Genomic DNA, 21,548 nt, shown 5'->3' on the forward strand with positions numbered 1-21,548 from the left:
TTTACTAATAAATTACAAATGACAGCAACACTGCAAGACACCAATTACACCACAATAAAGTCGGACAATGCACCAAACTCAATTTTTGCTAATGGTGATGTAGTCTCCCTCTTTTTCACACCCCTAGAAATACTACCCCACACCTCCTGGGGTTGAGAACCCTTGGTTTAATGATAGTGAACAAAAATAAAGGAAATAAAGTGGAGGCTTATGTGCAGTAAAAAGCAAGAAAGACAAGTACAAAGACGTAATGCCCAGAATGCTGGTCCTTTTGAGGCACAGCACCTCACTGAGAGAGAAGTTCAGTTAATAGCATCTCAAAACCCCCATAGTTCCACCGATATACACATGTTCACCTCTGAAGTACAACAACACACTCAACATACTCAAGACATTTAGAAATTTTAATAAAACTTAATAAATGAAAACATGCTTTGTTTTCAAATGGGCACTTCAGAGGCTGAAAATAACATGTTTTGAAAATGGCCAGAAAAAATGTTAGCTGGTTATTCTTGTACAAACATTCAGCCACGGATCTCAAAAGCTGTGACTAATGTAACGGTGCTCCTCATGTCAAGCCTTACCTCACAGCAAGCAGCATGTGATTAAAATGTAAGAAGCAATAAGCCAGCAAAACAGAAATACTGCACATTTAGTAATATTTGTTGGGGAAAAATGGCAGCCCAGCGGTGCAGTAGTCAGTGCAGATGCCTCATTGATCCAGTGTCAGGTTTGCTTATTCTCTCTGTTTTCCTGCCAAATTCTAAAGACAAGAAAATTTTAACTGGCAGCTATAAGTGGTCTTTGTAAGATTAGATGATGATGTGTGTGTGTGTGCGTGTGTGTGTGTACACACACCGTGCAATCAACTGTTGCCCATCCCAGGTTGGTTTCTGCAGGCACTGCATGTGTGGTGTTTGCACGTCCTCCCTGTGTCTGAGTGGGTTTTTATCCAGGTACCCCAGCTTTCTTTCAGCATCTCCAAGGTGCTTGTATTACATGACCTGGCTACTCTAAATTTACCAGTTATAAGCCAAGTTTGTGCCTTATGATAGCTTGGTACCTGAATCAGGGCTAGTTCCTGCCTTGTGCCCACTGCTTCTATAAGGTTTACTACCCTGATCTAGACAGAGTGGATAGCAGTGGCATTTCTGTCTTTTATCAGCTCATGAGGCCAGTTCTGTTAGCCCTACAGTGGGCTAGCCTCCAGGTTTACTTAACTGCACTCTGTGAAGAGCGCTATACAAAACCAAATTGAATTGACTGCTGTATTTTGTCAAATGATGGCAATGTTACAGGGTATCACAATGATCAGATGGCATTTGAGACAGAACAGGCCTCAGCATTCCCATTGTTCAAATGGTTTTTTGGGATCTGGAAGGTGCACAAATTTGCACTTTTCACTAAAATATGATATGAAAAGATATTATTAGTTGAGTAAGTTAATGCTAATGCTAGAGAAGTATGCACACATATAGAAACACTTTACCATAGCCCCACCAGACCTGTCATGCCAGAAGTGCTCCTTGCAGATGCAGTTAATTATTGGATGTATGGTATTTGTCTGGCATTGCCTATTAACACACATAGAGAAACACTGGTGACTATACAGCCATGATGTGGGTAGAGCACCACCTTGTGGATAATGCGATGTTGCTCTTGGTCCCTTTGGCATCCCACACTGCAAAGAATGAAGTTGGCCCTTGCACGCCTAATCCATTGTACTTTTTTAATTGCTATTAAAAAGACAAAGAACTGATTAATAATTGCATTTAATGTGTCTGCACAATTACCAATAATTTAATCTGTGCATTACAGGGAGGCAGCCCAAACTGTGCCAATTCCTCTTTTCACGCCATGTTTCATATTCTGCCTCTTTTAAGCAAATATGCTTTACAGAAGCAACGCTAGCAAAAAATTAAAAAACAGCAACAACAACAACAACAACAACAATAACAATAATAATAATAATAATAATAATAATAATAATAATAATAATGAAAAATAAAAAAGAACATATGGTACAGACACAAATGTAGTGCTTATGTTTTTAATAGAAGTATTTTTACTTATTTGACAGCCTTACTTCTAAGTGAACAATGTTCACAAGTAATGTGTATAAGATAAATCAATTGGGTTACTTTAATGTCCATCTTAAAAGAGTCAGCCAATGGGCTTCCCAAACACCCCAAGTTTTAATAATTGGGGGTGGGGCATTGTGCCATCCATCTTTAGTAAACTTTCAGCAGGTTGCAGGTGGGGTTGACTTGCTGATCTGCTTCTTTGAGTGCTACTGGAAACATGATGTGTTCTGATGCATATAAAGTTGTGTTATTTGACTTTTAGAGGGAACGCTGGCTTGTGCCTATCCCTGCAGCAGTGTTACGTGCAAAGCAGAAAGCCATTATTATTGATATTATTATTATCACCACCCTCCTCTCAGAGCACTAAAGTATGCTGGTGCATTCACCAGAGATCAATCAGACCTCTCCGATTTTGTACTCAGTTTGTTCAGCTGAGGACTCATCTAAGAATGCCGGCCATGTCAAAGAGTGTGATCTTATGGATCTTTTTCACAATGACTCTACACAGGAGTTTGTCCAGCTGTTCTTAGAACCCGTTCTTGATGGTTCCCAGTATGCCTATGACTACTGGAGCCACTCTTGTCCTCGTGTTCCACATGTGTCTGACTTCAATCGCAAAGCCTTTATACTTGACAACCTTCTCTGCCTCCTTGCTCAGCATGTTGAGTAATCTGGGATCGTCATATCGATGAAGAGGGCTCATCTTGTCATGGAACTTCAGGTCCGGCCTGTTGGTTGTGATGGTAAGTCTGTGAGAATGTTCTTGTCACTCATGAGGACACAGTCTTCGGTATCAGCTACTGTGTCTGGTGTGTATGCTCACATCATTGTCTGCCATTGAAACACCCAGCTGTTGTCATAATGCCAAGTGTACTTACCTACTACCCTTGTTGTTATGTTCAAGATACTCCTTTGGTGTCAGTACACAGTGTGCCCGATGGTCTCCTCAGCTTCACCACACAGACAGCATTTGCTGTTGACTGGTGTACGTAAGGCAGATTTTTTGTGGTGCCAGGTGGTTCCTTCTTGAAACCAGCACTTCAGAGTCATTTGTGTGTCAGGTTCTTGTCACCTGTCCCGGGTGTTGAATAACTGACCGTGCAGTGGCTTCTCCTTGTAGTGCTGCATCCTCACCTCCATGATCATGAACTTAAGTAACTGCTTGGTTTTCTCTCTTTTACTTTTATTAGTACCTCGCTATTATTATTATTGTTATTATTATTATAGTTATGGTAATTCTAGATATCCACATATTCCAATACAGGGTCACAGAATTACTATTCATTCATTTACTTCTCAAAGCCACATGTTTAAATAAAATGGCCTATTTTTATATTCTGGGATAATCTGTAGCCCACTTAAATCCGTGTGTATATAAATTATCTTAAGCTTTAAAACCCAAGTGAACGAAAATAAACACATAGTATGAAGATATTATATTTCTTAAAGTAATTTCTGTACTTTCTCAAGATAGAGATAACATACCTTGCCCTTCCTCATAGCTAATTAAGCTGTTGCCATGATGTGGATAAAGGGTCAGGATCCTGTAGTGCAGGGCCATTTTAACATATGGGCACTATTTGCACTGGCCAGGACCCCAGGAGCATAGCGGCCCAAAATGTTTCTGATGCCTACGTATGTTTCTGTTTTGCTATCAAAACAGGGGTTCCAGCACACTACGTTTCCCAGGGGCCTATGATGCTGTTGAAAAGGCCCTGCAAGTCTACAAACAAGTCTATGAATTTGATAAAATCAAGGAGTCTCTTTAAGTTACTGGCTGTTAACACATTCAAATATTTTTCAAAAACTACAAACCTATTAAATACTCAAACTTGTTTGATAAATAAGAGTTTATTTCTCTTTGTAGGTACGCCTCTCACTTATAGACCAGGACTTGTTTTTGGACAATGTGAAGAATAACGAATACGTGAAGAGCAACAAATACTGCAAATCCTTAGTTTATATTGCCTTTTTGCAAGCAATGTATGACCTCAGCTTCAATGTGAGCGGTGCCTCACTCTGTTGCTACCGTTCAGTACACTCGCGTCTGCCCTTCAGCGTCCTGTTGTCGATTGGTGGCTGGAGTGGTAACCGTCCTACCAATGCCATTGAAGCATATGATTCACGAGCTAAGGTGTGGACAGATGTGATATGTGAAGACGGCCCACCCAGGGGCTTTCTTGGAACTGCCTACCTTAAAGGGTATATTTACTTAATTGGAGGCTCCAGCATTCTGGGATTCTATAACAAGGTGTGTAGTTTTGACCCTGTGAAGAAGGTCTGGCAGGAGGTGGCCCCCATGCATACATGCCGTGGTTATGTTAGTGTGGTTGTTCTCAATGATCTCATCTATGCAATGGGTGGCTACGATGGTTTAACTCGTTTCAACACAGTTGAAAAATACAATTCTGATACAAACCAGTGGACTCTGCTTTCGGCCATGCATGAGCATAGGAGTGATGCCAGTGCAACCACTCTGCATGGGAAGGTAAGGTGCCATGATTGCCTGAGAGAACAATTAAGGACTAGAGTGTAGGGGTAGGATTTTTGCATACATTTAACATCCATGTACTATAACTTGTAAGCATTTCTGGGTAAATTACTAGCTGAGCTTCTGTTCTAGTTCGTTATATGTGCTTTCAACAACACAACAATGGGTATTAGCGTAGAACACCTTCTGAGCAGGCAAATGAATTGAAATCAGTCACTAGTCTTAGATGACCAGATGCTGTTACTTGTTCTTCTGCAGATTTACATCTGTGGTGGCTTCAATGGAGATAACTGCCTCTTCACAGCAGAGATGTACAACCCGGGAGTAGACCAGTGGTCACTGATCGCCCCGATGATGACCCAGAGAAGTGGCATGGGGGTGATTGCATACAATGATGAAGTTTATGCAGTGAGTAAAGTGGCATTTCAAAAGCAGGAAGCAACAGAATGCAGGGGGACCAGCATCCTGTTGTCGATTGGTGGCTGGAGTGGTAACCGTCCTAGGGGTCAAGATGGACAAATATTTCTTAGTAGATGAATGAATGAATGAATGAATGAATGAATGAATGTTTTTTCACTTTTGTTGGGAGGGCCAAAAATCTGTTTTCCTCATAGCTCAGCAAGGTAGCCTGGTTCTTTTTGAGGCCAAATTGGGGATTTACAGCACAGGGACAAGTTGAAGTTCTACTCCATGCTTTGCAGCTGACTTATGTAAATGTGACAATTAAAACATTTCTTCTCCAATGAAACTAATAATGACAGGTTTTATCTTATCCCTCCTTCCTGACAATTGTATCTGCCTGTTCCCAGTGTAAAGTTCACTCAATATAAAATTAACAAAGGAGAAGTACAAGTCAGTTAAAACTCCAGGGAGTCCTCTGTAATGTGACAACTGGGACAAACATGTCTGAACTTTGCTGGAATCGTATAATCTCTGTGTCAAAAACAAGAAAAACTTCATTTGAAAGAAAAACAAAATGTATCATGCTTGTGTGACTCAACTATTTGCGTTACAGATGTCAAATGTCAGGAACACATAGGACGTGTTTGAAATGAGCGAGTAACAATGAAAGCTACTACAAATAATTTGAATTATTATTTATAAAATGGCATATTTTAATATTTTGGGATAATCTGTAGCCCACTTAAATCCATGTGTATATAAATTTCCTTAGGAAAATGACTGACTTACTGACTGACTAAGCTTTAAAACCCAATCTGTACAATCTAAACAAATTATACCTTTTTTACACGCTCTGCTCATTGGTTTTCTCCCAAGTGGCATCACATGAAAGCTTGTGGGCGAAGTCTTGAACACCTGGGTAGAAAAATGGGCTTGGCTGCCCCTATGACTGTCTACATGGAACATGTTGCCCTCTATAAACATGCTCAATGGAGGGCTTAGACGGCTATTTATACAAATAATGTTATATGTGGTCCGTATAGCAGCAGAATGATTTTCTTTTCACTGTTAATCGCAGAGGTGGGTAGTAACGAGTTACATTTACACCGTTACATTTACTTGAGTAACTTTTTAAAAAAAATGTACTTCTAAGAGTAGTTTTACTGCACCATACTTTTTACTTTTACTTGAGTACATTTGTGAAGAAGAAACGTTACTCTTACTCCGCTACATTGGGCAACACTCGACTCGTTACTTTTTTCCATTTATGCATTAAATTATATTTTTGCAAGAGAGAAGTTGCCAGTGGATCTACTTCATGACTGTTTCACCAATCAGACTTAGCCATGCAGTCACATGACCACACATAAACTTCCTGCGTCTTGCGACCTGTGAGAGACATTTTAGTCATGCGGGGCTCCTGTTCACTGCTAAACGGTCACAGCTTCACTACAAGAACCAGATCGTCGTTCCCAAGCCTGCCTTTCATGTCTATAACCTCGTGTCTTTTGTCCTTTTCTTTGATTTCCCCTTCTTTTCTTGTGCTGACCTGTATATATACACTCCTGTCTCCGTGGGCCTTAATCACAAGCCATAGGAAGCCAATAAATCAATTGAGAATGATCGGACCCGCACGTGCAGGTGCGACTCGCTCCAACTACCTCATTAACTCCCCGTGGTCGTGCAATTGCGCCCATGGAGAGTGATATGGCTTTATGGATTTGAAACTGGCCTTTTTTTTTTTTTTTGAAGCTGCGGACCCGCTACACCACAAAGTGCATATGCAGTGTGCAAGATATCTTGTCACTGTAAGTAGTTTGCACTTTTCAAATGTACATGTTGACTACTGTAGGTATCGGCTTCCAAAGCTTTGTTGTGAAAAAACTGAGATTTGGAACTTTGTGTTATTTGTGCATCTTTATTTTGTAAAGGTGTGATTTATTTTTACTCATTTTTTAATTTTATTATTTGGAAATTGCAGAATTTGCACATTATTTTATATTTTTGTCTGTCTTATTACAACATTTCTAAAAAATAAATCATTTATTATGTTCAAACAGATACTCAGTACTTGAGTAGTCTTTTCACCAAGTACTTTTTTACTCTTACTTGAATAAGTTTTTGGTGGACTACTTTTTACTTCTACTTGAGTAATATTATTTTGAAGTAACGATACTCTTACTTGAGAACAATTTTTGGCTACTCTACCCACCTCTGGTTAATAGGCTCCTTAAACCTGAAAATTGTTTTCCTTTGACTGTCTCTTCTGGTCTTTGTCAGGAATTTCTGCCATTTTAATAATAAGATTGATCTGATTTATTCAGAGTTTCAATTTGGTTCAATTCCTCTGTCAGAATTTTGCCCCTCTTCTACCTTAATTGGAAAATTGCTTATCAAGCCTCCCTTTGTTGGACAGTTCAGCGGCCTATAAGCTTATTGTAACTGCTAGGCCACTGTCTGTTCATAACTGCTGGGCCCACTGTTTGTATCTTGGATCAAATACCTTCCTTTTTGGTTAAATCTGCTTTCCATTTCCCCCTCCCTCTTATCACCAGTGTTATTAACACATCTCTTTCAGTCTCAAAGTGGCTGAAACCTGAACTTGAAAACCTATCAATCCTCATCTTTGTTCCTTAGTAGACTCTTAGATTGTGCTGTTGCGAGTCATTTGGAAGACCATCTTGTCTCCAATGATCTGTGTGAGGAACTGCAGTCTGGTTTCAAGGCCAACCATAGTACAGACACTACACTTGTCAGGGCGACAAATGATCGTGAACTTCTAACACTTGTGCTCTTTTAAGACCTTACTGCTAATTTTGATACAGTGCATCATGATACAGTATTCTTTTGTTTAGATTCGAGCATGAATTAAACATTACTGATACTGCTAGGTTCAAATCCTACCTTAAGGACCATCAGCCATTTGCTGCCATTAGTGGGTTTAAGTCTGACTCATCTCATTTGCTTTATGGTTTCCCTCATGGATTAGATTTTATCCCCCTACTCTTTATTTTTTATATGGTCCCTCTTGGTTGCCATTATTAGATGATTACATTGTTCAGCAGATGACACACAGGTTTACTTTCACACATGACTTACACAAACATTACTTCCTCCTGCATTGGTTGCCTGTCTGTCTGATATAAAACACTAGCTGTCTGGATATATTCTCAAATAAGCTTTAGTTATATCATCTCCCGGTACTTTAAGGAAAACAGACACATTTTTCATTAGAAATTCCTGGCTTTATTACACATCTATCTGCACATGTGTTATTTTTGATCGTACTTTGTCCTTTGAACCTCACAATAATAATATTACCAAGGTAGCCTTTTTCCATCTTAAATAAATCTCAAGGTTGCATCCTTTTCTTTCGGATACTGCAGCAGAGACCCTTATCCATGCTTTTGTTGCCTAACATCTTGATTATGGCAAAGCAGTTTTTGTGTTGTATTACTGTGCGGAGCCTAAACAGACTTCAGTATGTCCAAAATTCAGCGGGAAAAGCTGTTACACATTTAAAACCTTGGGCGCATATCACTCCTACACTCCAAAAATGGCATTGGTTACCTGTCTTTCACAACCAGTATAAACTTCTCCCCCTGGTTGTAAGGCCCTTCATGGTCTGGCCCACCTTATCCATTTTGCTTACTGAACTCATATGTTCCATCACACTCACTTCACTCATCTAATTCTCTGCAGCTAACTACCCCACTGTGTGATTGTGTCCTAGGGATGGCACAGCTTTTATTGTATTGGGCTCATGGCGCTGGAATGCCCTGCCTTTGGAACTTTGTACAAAGTATTTGTACCTCAACTTTCTGTTTTTAATATTGCTTTTTGTTGACTTTGTTAACTATGTATACATATTGGACTATTTAATGATATGTTTTAATATTTTATACTAATGTACAGTGTCCTTGGGTATTTTGAAAGGACCCTTTAAATAAAATGTATTATTAGTATTAAATTACAATTAATTGTAAGCTAGCAGAATATCCAACAAAGAAAATCCATTCATTATCAAACCCACAAAAGCCGATTCAGGATTGCAGGGGACAGAGCATATCCCACAGCACTGGGTGCAAAGATGAAGCTAACCCTGAATAGGACCCCCACTCGTGTGCCCACCCACTCCTCTTTGTTAATTTTATAAATCATACAGAACTACAGCAAGTGAGGACATTCAATCAAATATTCAGTTAATGCCACTTACCAAAAATTATGTTTCGTATTAATTCAAACTCTGCACCCTCACCAAAACACATTCAGAGAACTATGTGAACAAAAAGGCCAGTATGAAGTATTTCCTGTTATATGACAAATATCATCATCATCACTGTCACCATCATCATTGTTGTTATCATCACGAGGCCCATTCTTTTCATATCATCTGACACAACCTCCAGCTCTGTCCTCATACCCATCACCTCCATTTTGTACATGTATTCACCCAACCATCTTCTCCCTTTCACTCCACATGGCCAAAGCACTTTAGTCTTTTTCTCCTCAGCACAACACCTATCACATGCACACGTTCCTCTTTACTCAAGTAGTTGTCTTTCTTCTGCTCTTCACTATCTATCTATCTATCTATCTATCTATCTATCTATCTATCTATCTATCTATCTATCTATCTATCTATCTATCTATCTATCTATCTATCTATCTATCTATCTATCTATCTATCTATCATATAGTGCCTTTTATCTATCTATCTATCTATCTATCTATCTATCTATCTATCTATCTATCTATCTATCTATCTATCTATCTATCTATCATATAGTGCCTTTTATCTATCTATCTATCTATCTATCTATCTATCTATCTATCTATCTATCTATCTATCTATCTATCTATCTATCTATCTATCTATCTATCTATCTATCTATCTATCTATCTATCTAATCATAGTCATCTCCATTCTTTGCAGTTGTGCCTCATGTTCCATTTTCATCGTCCATGTCTGTCTCACACAGAACATGTCATTTCTCTAACAGCTTTCATAAACTATTCACTTAAATGTCTAAGGTCAGTATCGGGGATCAGCTCCTGGTCTTACATCCATGTATCCTTCTCCCTTGAAATTACACACCTCTGTCTGCGCTCGACATGTCACATAAGTAGCAGAACTTCTCCACCTTCTCCAAAACGTATGTCTAAATTTACACTTTCTTCATCAGCCTTAAGCTCCCCATTAAACACATTCTACAAGCAAAAGGTTACTTCTGATGCCTGTTGACGTCCTTTCATACCACTCCATATTTTATGTACTTACTTGCAGCAAACTGCACATTGGATTGAGCTTCTCACAACCTCTCTATAACACATTCTGTATGGCCCTTAACCCACTTCTTCCACACCTCCTGTCCCTTTGCTTCCAGCCATTCACCTTGGTCTTTCCTCAATTTACTTTGAGGTCTTTTGCTTCCGAACTAGCATTCCATTTCAGTATTTTCTCTTTTCCACTAAACTTTTGTCATCAAAAGCTTAATCCTTCATGGATTTCCTGATCACCATCTCCAAATAGATCACTGGGGCAGCTCCATCTATACGTCAAAACTTTAATTATCCCCATCTGCTGTCCTGACCACCATTCATGTTTCCTCCTACATTGATATCACAGCAGACACTAACCATTCATCCACATGTAATTTTCTGAATGACCACCTCTACACCTCTCATGATATCTTGTTAAAGACCTTCTTCAGATCCATAAATTCAAAATGCAGCTTCTTTCCATGCTGCTAATTCTTCTCCTGCATTTGCCTGATATGGATCACATCTTTACTTCACTTTCTGAGTTTGAAACCTAACTGCATTTCATTAATATTCACTTTTCTTCAGGGCATTCATTACCTGCTCCAAAAACACAATCACTATGTCCCACCTTCTAAATGGTCTCTCTTTGTGTACTGAAACAAGCGTCCTTCTTTTTCAATACCACCATTCATGTCAACCATTCATTTCCAGGACTTTCAACTGTATCTGAACAGTTCCAACTCCACTCCAGTTGGGCCTGCTGCTTTAATGATTATAATCTTTTTCAAAATGGTGGTAAAAAACGAGGCTGCAGAATACCAACGGTTGAGTAGAGGTCCTGTGATAAAGACATCAGTTCTCAAAAAGGAATGGCTCTGCATACTTAACTTGTTTTTTAACGCTTCAGCTGAAATGAAACAAAATCATGCCTGTCTTTGGATTTAAAAGTAGACTATGTGGTAAATATTTTTTTCCAGGTAGGAGGCTTTGATGGAGACAACTGCGTGAACACTGTTGAGGCATACAACCCAGTGACAGATACTTGGCGCACAGTGTCCTCCATGATTATGCCGCGCAGTAACTTTGGCATTGAGACGATGGAAGGTCTCCTTTATATTGTGGGAGGATTTGATGGCTTCTCCACTTCTGCCAAGGTGGAAAGTTACAACAAAGACACAAACGAGTGGAAGGAGGTGCCTGACATGAACACGGGCCGCAGCGAGTTCAGCTGCTGTGTGTTGTCTGGACTGCCCAACATTCGAGACTATGTGGTGTATCGTGAGCCACCAGCACCTGTCTGCCTATCAGTGGAGAGGCGGCTGTCCCCTTTCTACAACATTCCACTTTAGGAGCAAATTAAACAAGTTCTTGAAATCTTCTCCTGCTCCCAGTCTTTATGTTAACACATTATGGTGTCATGCAAATTTAAGAAAATGTAGGAACGAAAACAATGCTAACATACAGATTGTGAACTGCATACTTTGATACTTAGCGTTTGCTCTTCAAAATTAGATTTTGGTTATCACTATGGGCGTCAAGCCGAGTTTTTTTTTTTTTGCAGTTAATGGATTTTCCATTCAATGCATTTTTGGTGATTTTCTGTCAGTATAGGGGCAAAGCTTATGTAGCTGCATTTGTCCAAAATTACCAAAGTTCTGCTGCTTTTAGTTTGCTTCATAGGATACTTCAGGCAATAGTATGACATGTTTTCAAATAATTCCACAATCCACATATCTTTGTTTTAAATGTTTTAGTAAAATTCAAAGCAAAACAAAAGTGAGAAAAATTGGTATTACAAAGAAAAGAGAAGTTCTTGTTTAAAGAAATTTCTGGTTAAGGTTTACCTCTAAGTTCGGTCATACAGTCGTACTTTCAAATGTTCCTATCAAAATGGTAAGCACGGTCAGAAAACTGTATGCCAATGTTTTGCTTATTAACTAATCCATCAGGTAACTGTATGCCAATGTTCTAATTATTAACTAATCCATCAGGTAACTGTATGCCAATGTTCTATTTATTAACTAATCCATCAGGTAACTTTATTAACTAATCCATCAGGTAACTGTATGCCAATGTTCTAATTATTAACTAATCTATCAGGTAACTGTATGCCAATGATCTAATTGTCCCTCTATCCTTTCTGGATCCATTTCTGATCTTTTACTATCTGCACCTATTCCATCAACACTAGATAGTCTTGTTGACCACTATAACACAGTCCTTCATTTAGCATTAGATAAAACAGCTCGTTTAAAACAAAAGGAGGTTTCCTTTAAACGTTCAGCTCCTTGGTATAACTCAGAATTGCGATCTATGAAAGCAGCTGGCCGACGCCTTGAGAGAATGTCACGTAAGTCTGGCCTCACTGTGCACATCCAGGCTTTCTTTGACCACTAGCACAGCACTAACTGCTGCTAATAACACCCACTATGGCAGAATAATAGAAAGTGGCCACAATAACCCAACTTCAACCTGCATCTGGCCCAACCACCTGTTCTACTGAAGTCTGTGAGAATTTCCTCCACTTTTTCCGTAACAAGATTAAAGATCTAAATAATTCAACTAACATAAATACATCATCTGTTTATATCTCTCCCTGTTTTCCCACTCCATCCAGCTCCTTCTCTAAGTTCTCACAAGTCACATCGCCATTTGTTAATGACCTGCTTTGTAAGATGAGGCCGACTACTTGTGTACTGGACCCCATCCCCAGCACACTACTTAAATCCTGCCTTCATGCCATAATCCCAACTGTTACAACAATAATAAACTCATCCCTTGACATTGGCTCTGTGCCGCTCACTTTTAAAATCGCTTCTGTAACCCCAATGTTAAAAAAGTCTGGTCTTGATGCTGACATCTTAACAATTTCTGGCCTATTTCCCACTTACCTTTCCTGTCAAAAGCTCTTGAGCATGTTGTAGCTTCCCAGCTCACCAATTATTTAACATCTAATAATTTGATGGAACCCTTTCAGTTTGGTTTCAGGGCGCGGCACAGCTGTGAAACTGCTCTGCTACCGGTAACCAACGATCTGCTTATGGCAGCAGACTCTGGACAAACCAGCATATTAATTCTATTAGACCTCAGTGGAGCATTTGACACTCTCAGATATGACATTTTACTCTCCAGAATGGCGAACATGCTGGGTATCTCTGGCACTGCCCTCCAGTGGTTCAAGTCCTATCTGACTGATAGACAAGAGTTTGTTAGTCTTGGTGACAGTGTGGACGAAACTCAGACCCGACAGCAGGTGCGGTTATAAAGCAGCTTTATTGTCAGAGTCACGGTGAGAAGAGTTTCAGAAAAGCAGACAATCAAACATACATGACAGCGTCAGGGCTCTTCTAAACCCCGTCTGTTGGGTGGGGTCCAGTTTTATACCCCTAGAATGCGTAATTTAATATCATTATAAAATGTAACAGTCAACACATTTATTATACACAAACCTTTAGCCCTTTCAACGCCCCTTGTGCAACTTGATTTCTTGGCTCCTTTTGTTATGGCGTTCAGATATAAGCTAAGGGAAAACGTTATAAGGCAGACTCATGTGTGGAATGCTCAGACCTTGAGTCCTTTGCACAAACATTTTTCTGTTTGCTAAAACAAAGCATGCTATTACATGGTTTTGTAAAGCTTACTTCTCAGACATGAATTAGTACAAGGGAACGAAGAGAACATTCGTCTTCCACAACAGCAGATCCAGCTCGGCGCCAGTCACACAAGGAGTTCCTCAGGGCTCTGTCCTCGGCCCTCTTCTCTTCTGTATTTATATGCTTCCCCTTGGCCATATTATTCGTAGCTATGGACTGGGCTATCATTTTTATGCAGATGATACTCAACTTTACTTCAATGTTAAAAGTGGAACTTCATCAAAGCTTTCTCAGCTCACAACCTACCTTAGTGAAATTAAAACCTGGATGAAGCAGAACTCTTTAAAATTAAACTGCAACAAAACTGAACTCCTGCAAATTGGGACTAAAGTGCAACTTAATAAAACGAGCTCTTTCCCATTCAATCTTGGCGGTGATCTTATCAGACCTGCCTCTACTGCAGGTGTCATTGTCACTAACATCTTGGTGTCATTTTTGATTCCTCCCTTTCTTACTCCGCCCACATAAATCACATTAAGAAACTTTCTTACTTTCACCTCCGTAACATATTTCGTGTTCGCTCCTTCCTCTCCTTTTCTAATGCTGAGAAACTTGTCCATGCTTTTATCACATCCCACATAGATTATTGTAACTCGCTGCTGGCAGGTGCCCCTTCTAATCTTATATCACAGCTCCAGCTTATTCAAAACTCGGCTGCAAGAGTCCTGACTCGAACCAGCAGCAGCGAGCACATCACACCCATCCTGCTCCATCTTCACTGGCTCCCTGTGTCTTACAGAATCAAATATAAAATCCTACTAATAACCTACAAAGCCTTAAATAACCTTGCGCCAAACTACTGTACATCAGTGACCTTCTCCATCACTATGTGCCTGCCTGCCCACTAAGGTCATCTGATTCTGGCAATCTTGTTGTGCCCCACACTAATCTACACTCCATGGGTGACAGGGCCTTCAGCTATATAGTGCCCAGACACTGGAATGACCTACCGAAATTAATCAGGTCAGCTGACTCCATGAATTCTTTTAAAAAACAACTCAAAACTCCTCTGTTCAGGAAGGCTTTTAGCTCTACTTGACTTCATTCCCCTTCTCTCAGTTTACCTCCATGTCAAGACGCTCATGTAACATGTGTGTGTGCTAGACCATCAGTTATGTTGTCTGTTAGGCTTTCTCTGAATTTACTGTCTTAATCTTATTTATTTATTTATTTGGTTTGTACTATGCTATACGCTATATACCCTGCCATTCTTTCTTATATTCTGTAAGTGCCTTGAGCATGGGAAAGGCGCTATATAAATAAAATGTATTATTATTATTTATTATTATTAACTAATCTATCAGATAACTGTAAGCCAATTTGCTGTTTATGATATGAGATGATTGGTACCGCTAACCTGTCCTAAGTGGCAGCAGATGATAAAAGAATAGGCCAATATCACACCCTGTAAAGCCAGAGCATTTATAGTTCATAGACTAATGGTTAATCTCCATAAACACTTGAGGAATACATTACATCCAGAAAAGACAGAAAACCCCCAATCCCTTCCATATGCCCCCCCCCACCCTAAATAACCCTTAGATATGATGATACAAATATATATATATATATATATATATATATATATATATATATATATATATATATAGATATATATATATATATACTGTAAAAGATGAAGCAACAGACAACATAAAGGTTTGGGTTTTCCGGCCCCGTATATTGCAGATTATCCACAATAAATTTAAAGAAAAGGTGGTCAAAATATAAACAAAGCAGTTCATATGCGCGACGCCCTTCAGAGGCGTTGGCGGCCATTTTATAGAGGAGGAGCCGGAAGTGGAGGAATGCTGGGAAGGAACCGTGAGGGAGGATGGGACTGCTGATGTCAGGAAAGATGGCAGAGGAGGGGCGGAAGTGGACGTATTGCGGGAAGGCTATGATGGCGGAGCGTCTCTTTTCCTGGAAGACAAAGGAGAAAGGTTAGTACCCGCCACTCCCTGCCGACGAACGTCTTTCGAAGCGGTTTAAGATCCGTCCGCGGTCTCCTACTCGCGCATGCGTGACAATATATATATATATATATATATATATATATATATATACACTGTATACACTCACCTAAAGGATTATTAGGAACACCTGTTCAATTTCTCATTAATGCAATTATCTAATCAACCAATCACATGGCAGTTGTTTCAATGCATTTCGGGGTATGGTCCTGGTCAAGACAATCTCCTGAACTCCAAACTGAATGTCAGAATATGAAGGAAAAGTGATTTAAGCATTTTTGAGCTTGGCATGGTTGTTAGTGCCAGACGGGCCGGTCTAAGTATTTCACAATCTGCTCAGTTACTGGGATTTTCACGTACAACCATTTCTAGGGTTTACAAAGAATGGTGTGAAAAGGGAAAAACATCCAGTATGCGGCAGTCCTGTGGGAAAATGCCTTGTTGATGCTAGAGGTCAGAGGAGAAAGGGCCGACTGATTCAAGCTGATAGAAGAGCAACTTTGACTGAAATAACCACTCGTTACAACCGAGGTATGCAGCAAAGCATTTGTGAAGCCACAACACGCACAACCTTGAGGCGGATGGGCTACAACAGCAGAAGACCCCACCGGGTACCACTCATCTCCACTACAAATAGGAAAAAGAGGCTACAATTTGCACGAGCTCACCAAAATTGGACAGTTGAAGACTGGAAAAATGTTGCCTGGTCTGATGAGTCTCGATTTCTGTTGAGACATTCAAATGGTAGAGTCAAATTTGGTGTAAACAGAATGAGAACATGGATCCATCATGCCTTGTTACCACTGTGCAGGCTGGTGGTGGTGGTGTAATGGTGTGGGGGATGTTTTCTTGGCATACTTTAGGCCCCTTAGTGCCAATTGGGCATCGTTTAAATGCCACGGGCTACCTGAGCATTGTTTCTGACCATGTCCATCCCTTCATGACCACCATGTACCCATCCTCTGATGGCTACTTCCAGCAGGATAATGCACCATGTCACAAAGCTTGAATCATTTCAAATTGGTTTCTTGAACATGACAATGAGTTCACTGTACTAAAATGGCCCCCACAGTCACCAGATCTCAACCCAATAGAGCATCTTTGGGATGTGGTGGAACGGGAGCTTCGTGCCCTGGATGTGCATCCCACAAATCTCCATCAACTGCAAGATGCTATCCTATCAATATGGGCCAACATTTCTAAAGAATGCTTTCAGCACCTTGTTGAATCAATGCCACGTAGAATTAAGGCAGTTCTGAAGGCGAAAGGGGGTCAAACACCGTATTAGTATGGTGTTCCTAATAATCCTTTAGGTCACTGTATATATTGTGATGGATGGCCGGGCCCATGCCTGGCCGGGACACCTCACCACCACATCTGCCAGGGGGACAAGGGTGGGAAAGCCGAGTATCTCCCCCTGGATGCTAGATGGCAGCCTCCCTGGGTTGCAGCGATGCCTCAGACTCCCCCAGAGCTTCATGGGGGTTGGAGTTCTTTGCAGCTCTGTTGAGTTCCACAGGCGCCGCCAGGGGGTGCTGCAACAGGAACGGCTGACCCCTTTCGGGCACTGGTTTTGCCTTACCCGGATGTCAGCAATCAACCACCTGGAGCACTTCCAGGTACCTGATAAAAGGGAGCCAGCAAACACCACTCAGTGGCCAAAGATGGAAGGAAGAAGACAAAGGTTGTGGAGGAGTGGTGGTAGAAGAGAGGAGTGTTTTGGTGTTTAGTGCTTGTGTTTGGGACTGTGTTGTGGCTGAGGGGTTTATGGGGAAGACGTGCCCTCCAGCTGAAGAAAATAAAAGTCTTTTGCACTTTTATACGTGCCTCCTGTGTCAAATCTGTGTCAGGTCAGGCGCAATATAGTGCCTTTGTTACAATATATGTATATTATATTACAATAAGAATATTCCTCACTCCTGGTTCCCCTTCCAGAGCTTATAAGAAAGTCCACAGTTCCAACTCCTGATGCCGGCAGGTAAAACAAAGAGTTCTAACCAATGCTGACTCCTAACAGCAACCAAATCTTCACAATAAAATATACAGTCAGTCTGCACCATGATACAGTACAGCAAGTCTTTTGAGAAGCTCACCCAAGTCCGTGGGAAATAGTGGAACAATCAATTCACCGGTCAAAAAAAAAAAGCTCCTGTACTTCATCTCATGGCCCAGGCAGTTACTGATCTGCTTCGTTCGATTTTTTTCTCCGTCTTCTTCTTGGCTCTCCTCTCTCCCTTCAAATGGCGCACTTTATCCAAATTGCTCCCTGAAAATGAAAAAAAAGGCGGTAAGTACAATTCCCACAACACCTGATTGACAGGAGAAAAACATTATTTTTATTTATGTGGCAGCACTACAACTGTATGCCAATGTTCTGTTTATTAACTAAATTATCAGTCCATGCCAGCAGTGAGAATATTTCATAACTAAATTAATTAACACTCAGTTTTAAAGATATAGCTAAGAAAGTTCAATTTCATGTTAACTTACAAGGAGTAAATGACTATATCCTAGTCTAAGTAACTAAGAGAAACTGATATTCTGTTGAAATGAAATGTGAATTTAACATGAACTTTCTCAGACCGGCTCTTACAGCTGATATGGACGCAAGTGTTTGTGGCTTTACAAGTAGCCAAGGATGGGGAAGGCAGCTGGGGAGTCTGTTCAACAATTCTAGTTTGAGTACTCGAGTCGAAGGCAGAAAGCTTAGAAAGAAAAAAAAAAAGAAAACCGAAGGATGCTCTCAACTAATTTAGAGCTCCTGCTCATTCAGACGAAATCTGAGACTTTTTGAGAGCTTCAGTCTGTTATAAAGGCACCTAAGGAAGTGAGAAGGACTTCTTAAACAAGCATATCCTGAGTACTCGGGCAGAAAGCTTAGAAGCTTAGAAGAAGCAAAAAAACAAAAAACATAACTGAAGGGTGTTTTCATATCATTAAGAGCTCATACTCGTTCAGAAGAAATCTGAGCCATTGAAGTCCCCAAGTTATACTTGAAAAGGTTTGTCCTCAGGTAAAAGACACAAGATATTAAATTAATACTTAATTTCAGCCAACCAAGCTATTGTTTGAAGTTGACAAGGCTGCTCAAGGGATGTGAAAGCTTCTATCCACTCTGAAAATCATCTGCACAAGTACTAACCAGGGAAAATTGCTGAACTAATGTCATCTCATAAAATTACAGAGAGAGAAACATCTAACAAGCAGGAGAGTGTGACCTCCAAGGGGCACCATCAAGCCCCCAAACCCACCCTGGATATAACCACACCAGCACAGTCCTGGGTGCAAATAAACTTTTTAAAATTAAAAAATGCCTTTTTTCAAAGACCACACCAGAGTTCACAAGAGCTCCTTCTACTCCTTAGGATCCCCAAAGACTTCATTAATCAGCAGAGGTGCAATTCATTCTCCACCATTCTAGGTGGCAGGGTCCCTCATATAGGGTCCCAGTTCAGATACCCAGAGGGCTGAAAGGGAGAAGGGGTCCAGAAGTGCAGTCCTGTAGGGTTCCGTGGGGGACGGTAGAGTGTGCTGCTGGGGGAGGATCTCCCTGGCTTTCTTGTAGCCTAGAAGAGCTTCCAACTGGCCACATAATGTCACCCGAAGTACACCTGGGTTTGCCATAAAAGGAACCCGCTTCCATAGCTCTAGCTCTTGGAGTCAGAGTCAGGAGGAAGTGGGTAACACAACTGGAGGACGGAAGGAGGACATTTCATTGGCTTGTCGTGTTTATAAGTGTATTTGTGACTTGTTTCTGGAAGGAGAGTTGGAAAGGTGCCTGGGAAAGGAATAAAAATCCTTTATTTTATCCTATCAACTTGTGGTTTTCTGTGTCCATGGTTTGAGACTCTCTGGCGCCCCCATATGGTTACAATGGTTGTTTTTCTCGTTGCAATTTATACTAGGGGGCTTTGGCAACCCCTGGGCCGGCGCTACGCACTATTCTTTTTGCGGTTCTGCCACTCACACATGGGGATGCGGATGTACAATTTAAACAGATTGTTATTTTCATGGGAATTGTTGCATATGCATAATTGAACTATTTTACATTACAGCGAGTAATTAACCATATTAAAAAATAGTAAAATGTAATAATTTGAAAGTAAATTATGTTTCATGTTGTGTTAAGAGTTATTCGTTGCATTATATGATTTTGTTCTTTTTGACTTTGAAATTAACATGCAAATTACTGTAAAATTAAAGTAAAAACAATTTTTTAAATTAAAATTTTGTCAATACCGCATTGAATTTTGATTCTTTTGACTTACAAAGACTTGACAATGCAACATATAACTAACTGCCCGTGAGTGGATTTCGTTTCTTTCTCTAATAAATAAACCGACTTTATCGAATGTTTGTCTCTGTGATTTGTTCATTGTCTTTGGAAAAGCTATTCTAACGGGAAACTGCATTTTAATACGAATGGGATATCAAGATCTCCTTTGGTGTCTAATGTTATCCGGGGAAGATGTACTACATTACCTTTCTTGGACACATCCTTCTTTCAAGAGTAATTCGGGTAGTGGAAGACCAGACGGTGTTAATGGTTATAGATATTCTACGGAATATTGTAAGTTGACAAGGATATTGAGGAAAGTGTAGGAGGAGCGCTGAGAGTCACCTTCAAAGATGGGAATACGTATGATGTTTTCAGAGCAGGCAATGGAGGCCCATCTACCATTTATGGTGGTTAAAAAGCAAACCGAAGGTGTGCAAGATGCCTCGAAATGAGGGAGAAAAAGGCTTTATCGGAACGCAATTGAGAGAGGAAGCACCAGGCATGAGAGGTTCAGACAGACGAGGATACTGAGACAAGGCATAGGAAGAACGCTGAAGGAACATGTAGGGCAAAATAATCAAATATTTTTAAATTACTCTATTACCTGTCTTACTAGCTAAATGTGGTAAGTCAGGTCTTGGTAGTTAAAATCATGACTAACAAACTTAATGTCATTTAGCTGTCTGTCTTAACCTAAACCAGCCATTGAATTCATTTTTCTAGTAACATTCTAACATTGAATAAACAGGAAGGGACAACTACTTTACTATCCTTAGTATTGCAATTTCCAAAATTCTTACAGTAATAAAGTTGTCTTATTTAGAAAAACTAATAATGCTATCAGTTAAATGGTGAAAAAATAAGTTTGGGAAATAAATGGATAAATATTAATTTCTGTGGAATCACTAGTGGTCACTCATTGTACTTACTGATGAAGGCTATTTAAATATTGGATTCATAAATTTCATCTTTATGCTCTACATCTCTATACATACAAAATCTAATGTCTGTCTGTCTGTCTGTCCGTCCGCTTTTCACGAGAGAACTACTTAACGGATTTAGACCGGGAGTTTTTCTATAATTTGCTTGAACATTCTGGTCGATTTTACGACTTCTCTCATCGCGCTAGGAATCATAGCTCACTTGCAGGAGCAATATATTTGTGCTTTTCCAAGACAGAGGCTGCAGGCCGAGGGGGGGATGCGTGACGTCAGGAGTGGGGAGCCGGGTAGGGCACTCCTCACTCATGCGTCAGCCTGCGTTCGAGCTTCTCTACCTCTGCATTTTGCAGTGTACCTTGCCTCCGCTTAGCTAGCGATACCTGTTTGTTTATTGATCTTTAAAGTTTGTGCTGTTTCATTATTATGCGTGTGGAGCCGCGGGGGACAGCTAGTTTTAATA

The 21,548-nt window shown here is 40.2% G+C and overlaps 1 protein-coding gene across 1 annotated transcript in view; it reads left to right on the forward strand.

Moving 5' to 3' along the window:
* LOC120516977 (kelch-like protein 10) overlaps positions 1-11,591 on the forward strand; it is a 29,806-nt gene extending 18,215 nt beyond the window's left edge. Inside the window, exons 3-5 of the mRNA XM_039739018.1 lie at positions 3,952-4,572; positions 4,834-4,983; positions 11,220-11,591. Of these exons, the coding sequence (XP_039594952.1) occupies positions 3,952-4,572; positions 4,834-4,983; positions 11,220-11,591 (1,143 nt within the window). The remainder of the gene's footprint in view (positions 1-3,951; positions 4,573-4,833; positions 4,984-11,219) is intronic.
* The last annotated feature ends 9,957 nt before the right edge of the window (positions 11,592-21,548 follow it).

The sequence above is a fragment of the Polypterus senegalus genome, chromosome 16 (genome assembly GCF_016835505.1).
Source record: "Polypterus senegalus isolate Bchr_013 chromosome 16, ASM1683550v1, whole genome shotgun sequence".
NCBI lineage: Eukaryota > Metazoa > Chordata > Cladistia > Polypteriformes > Polypteridae > Polypterus > Polypterus senegalus.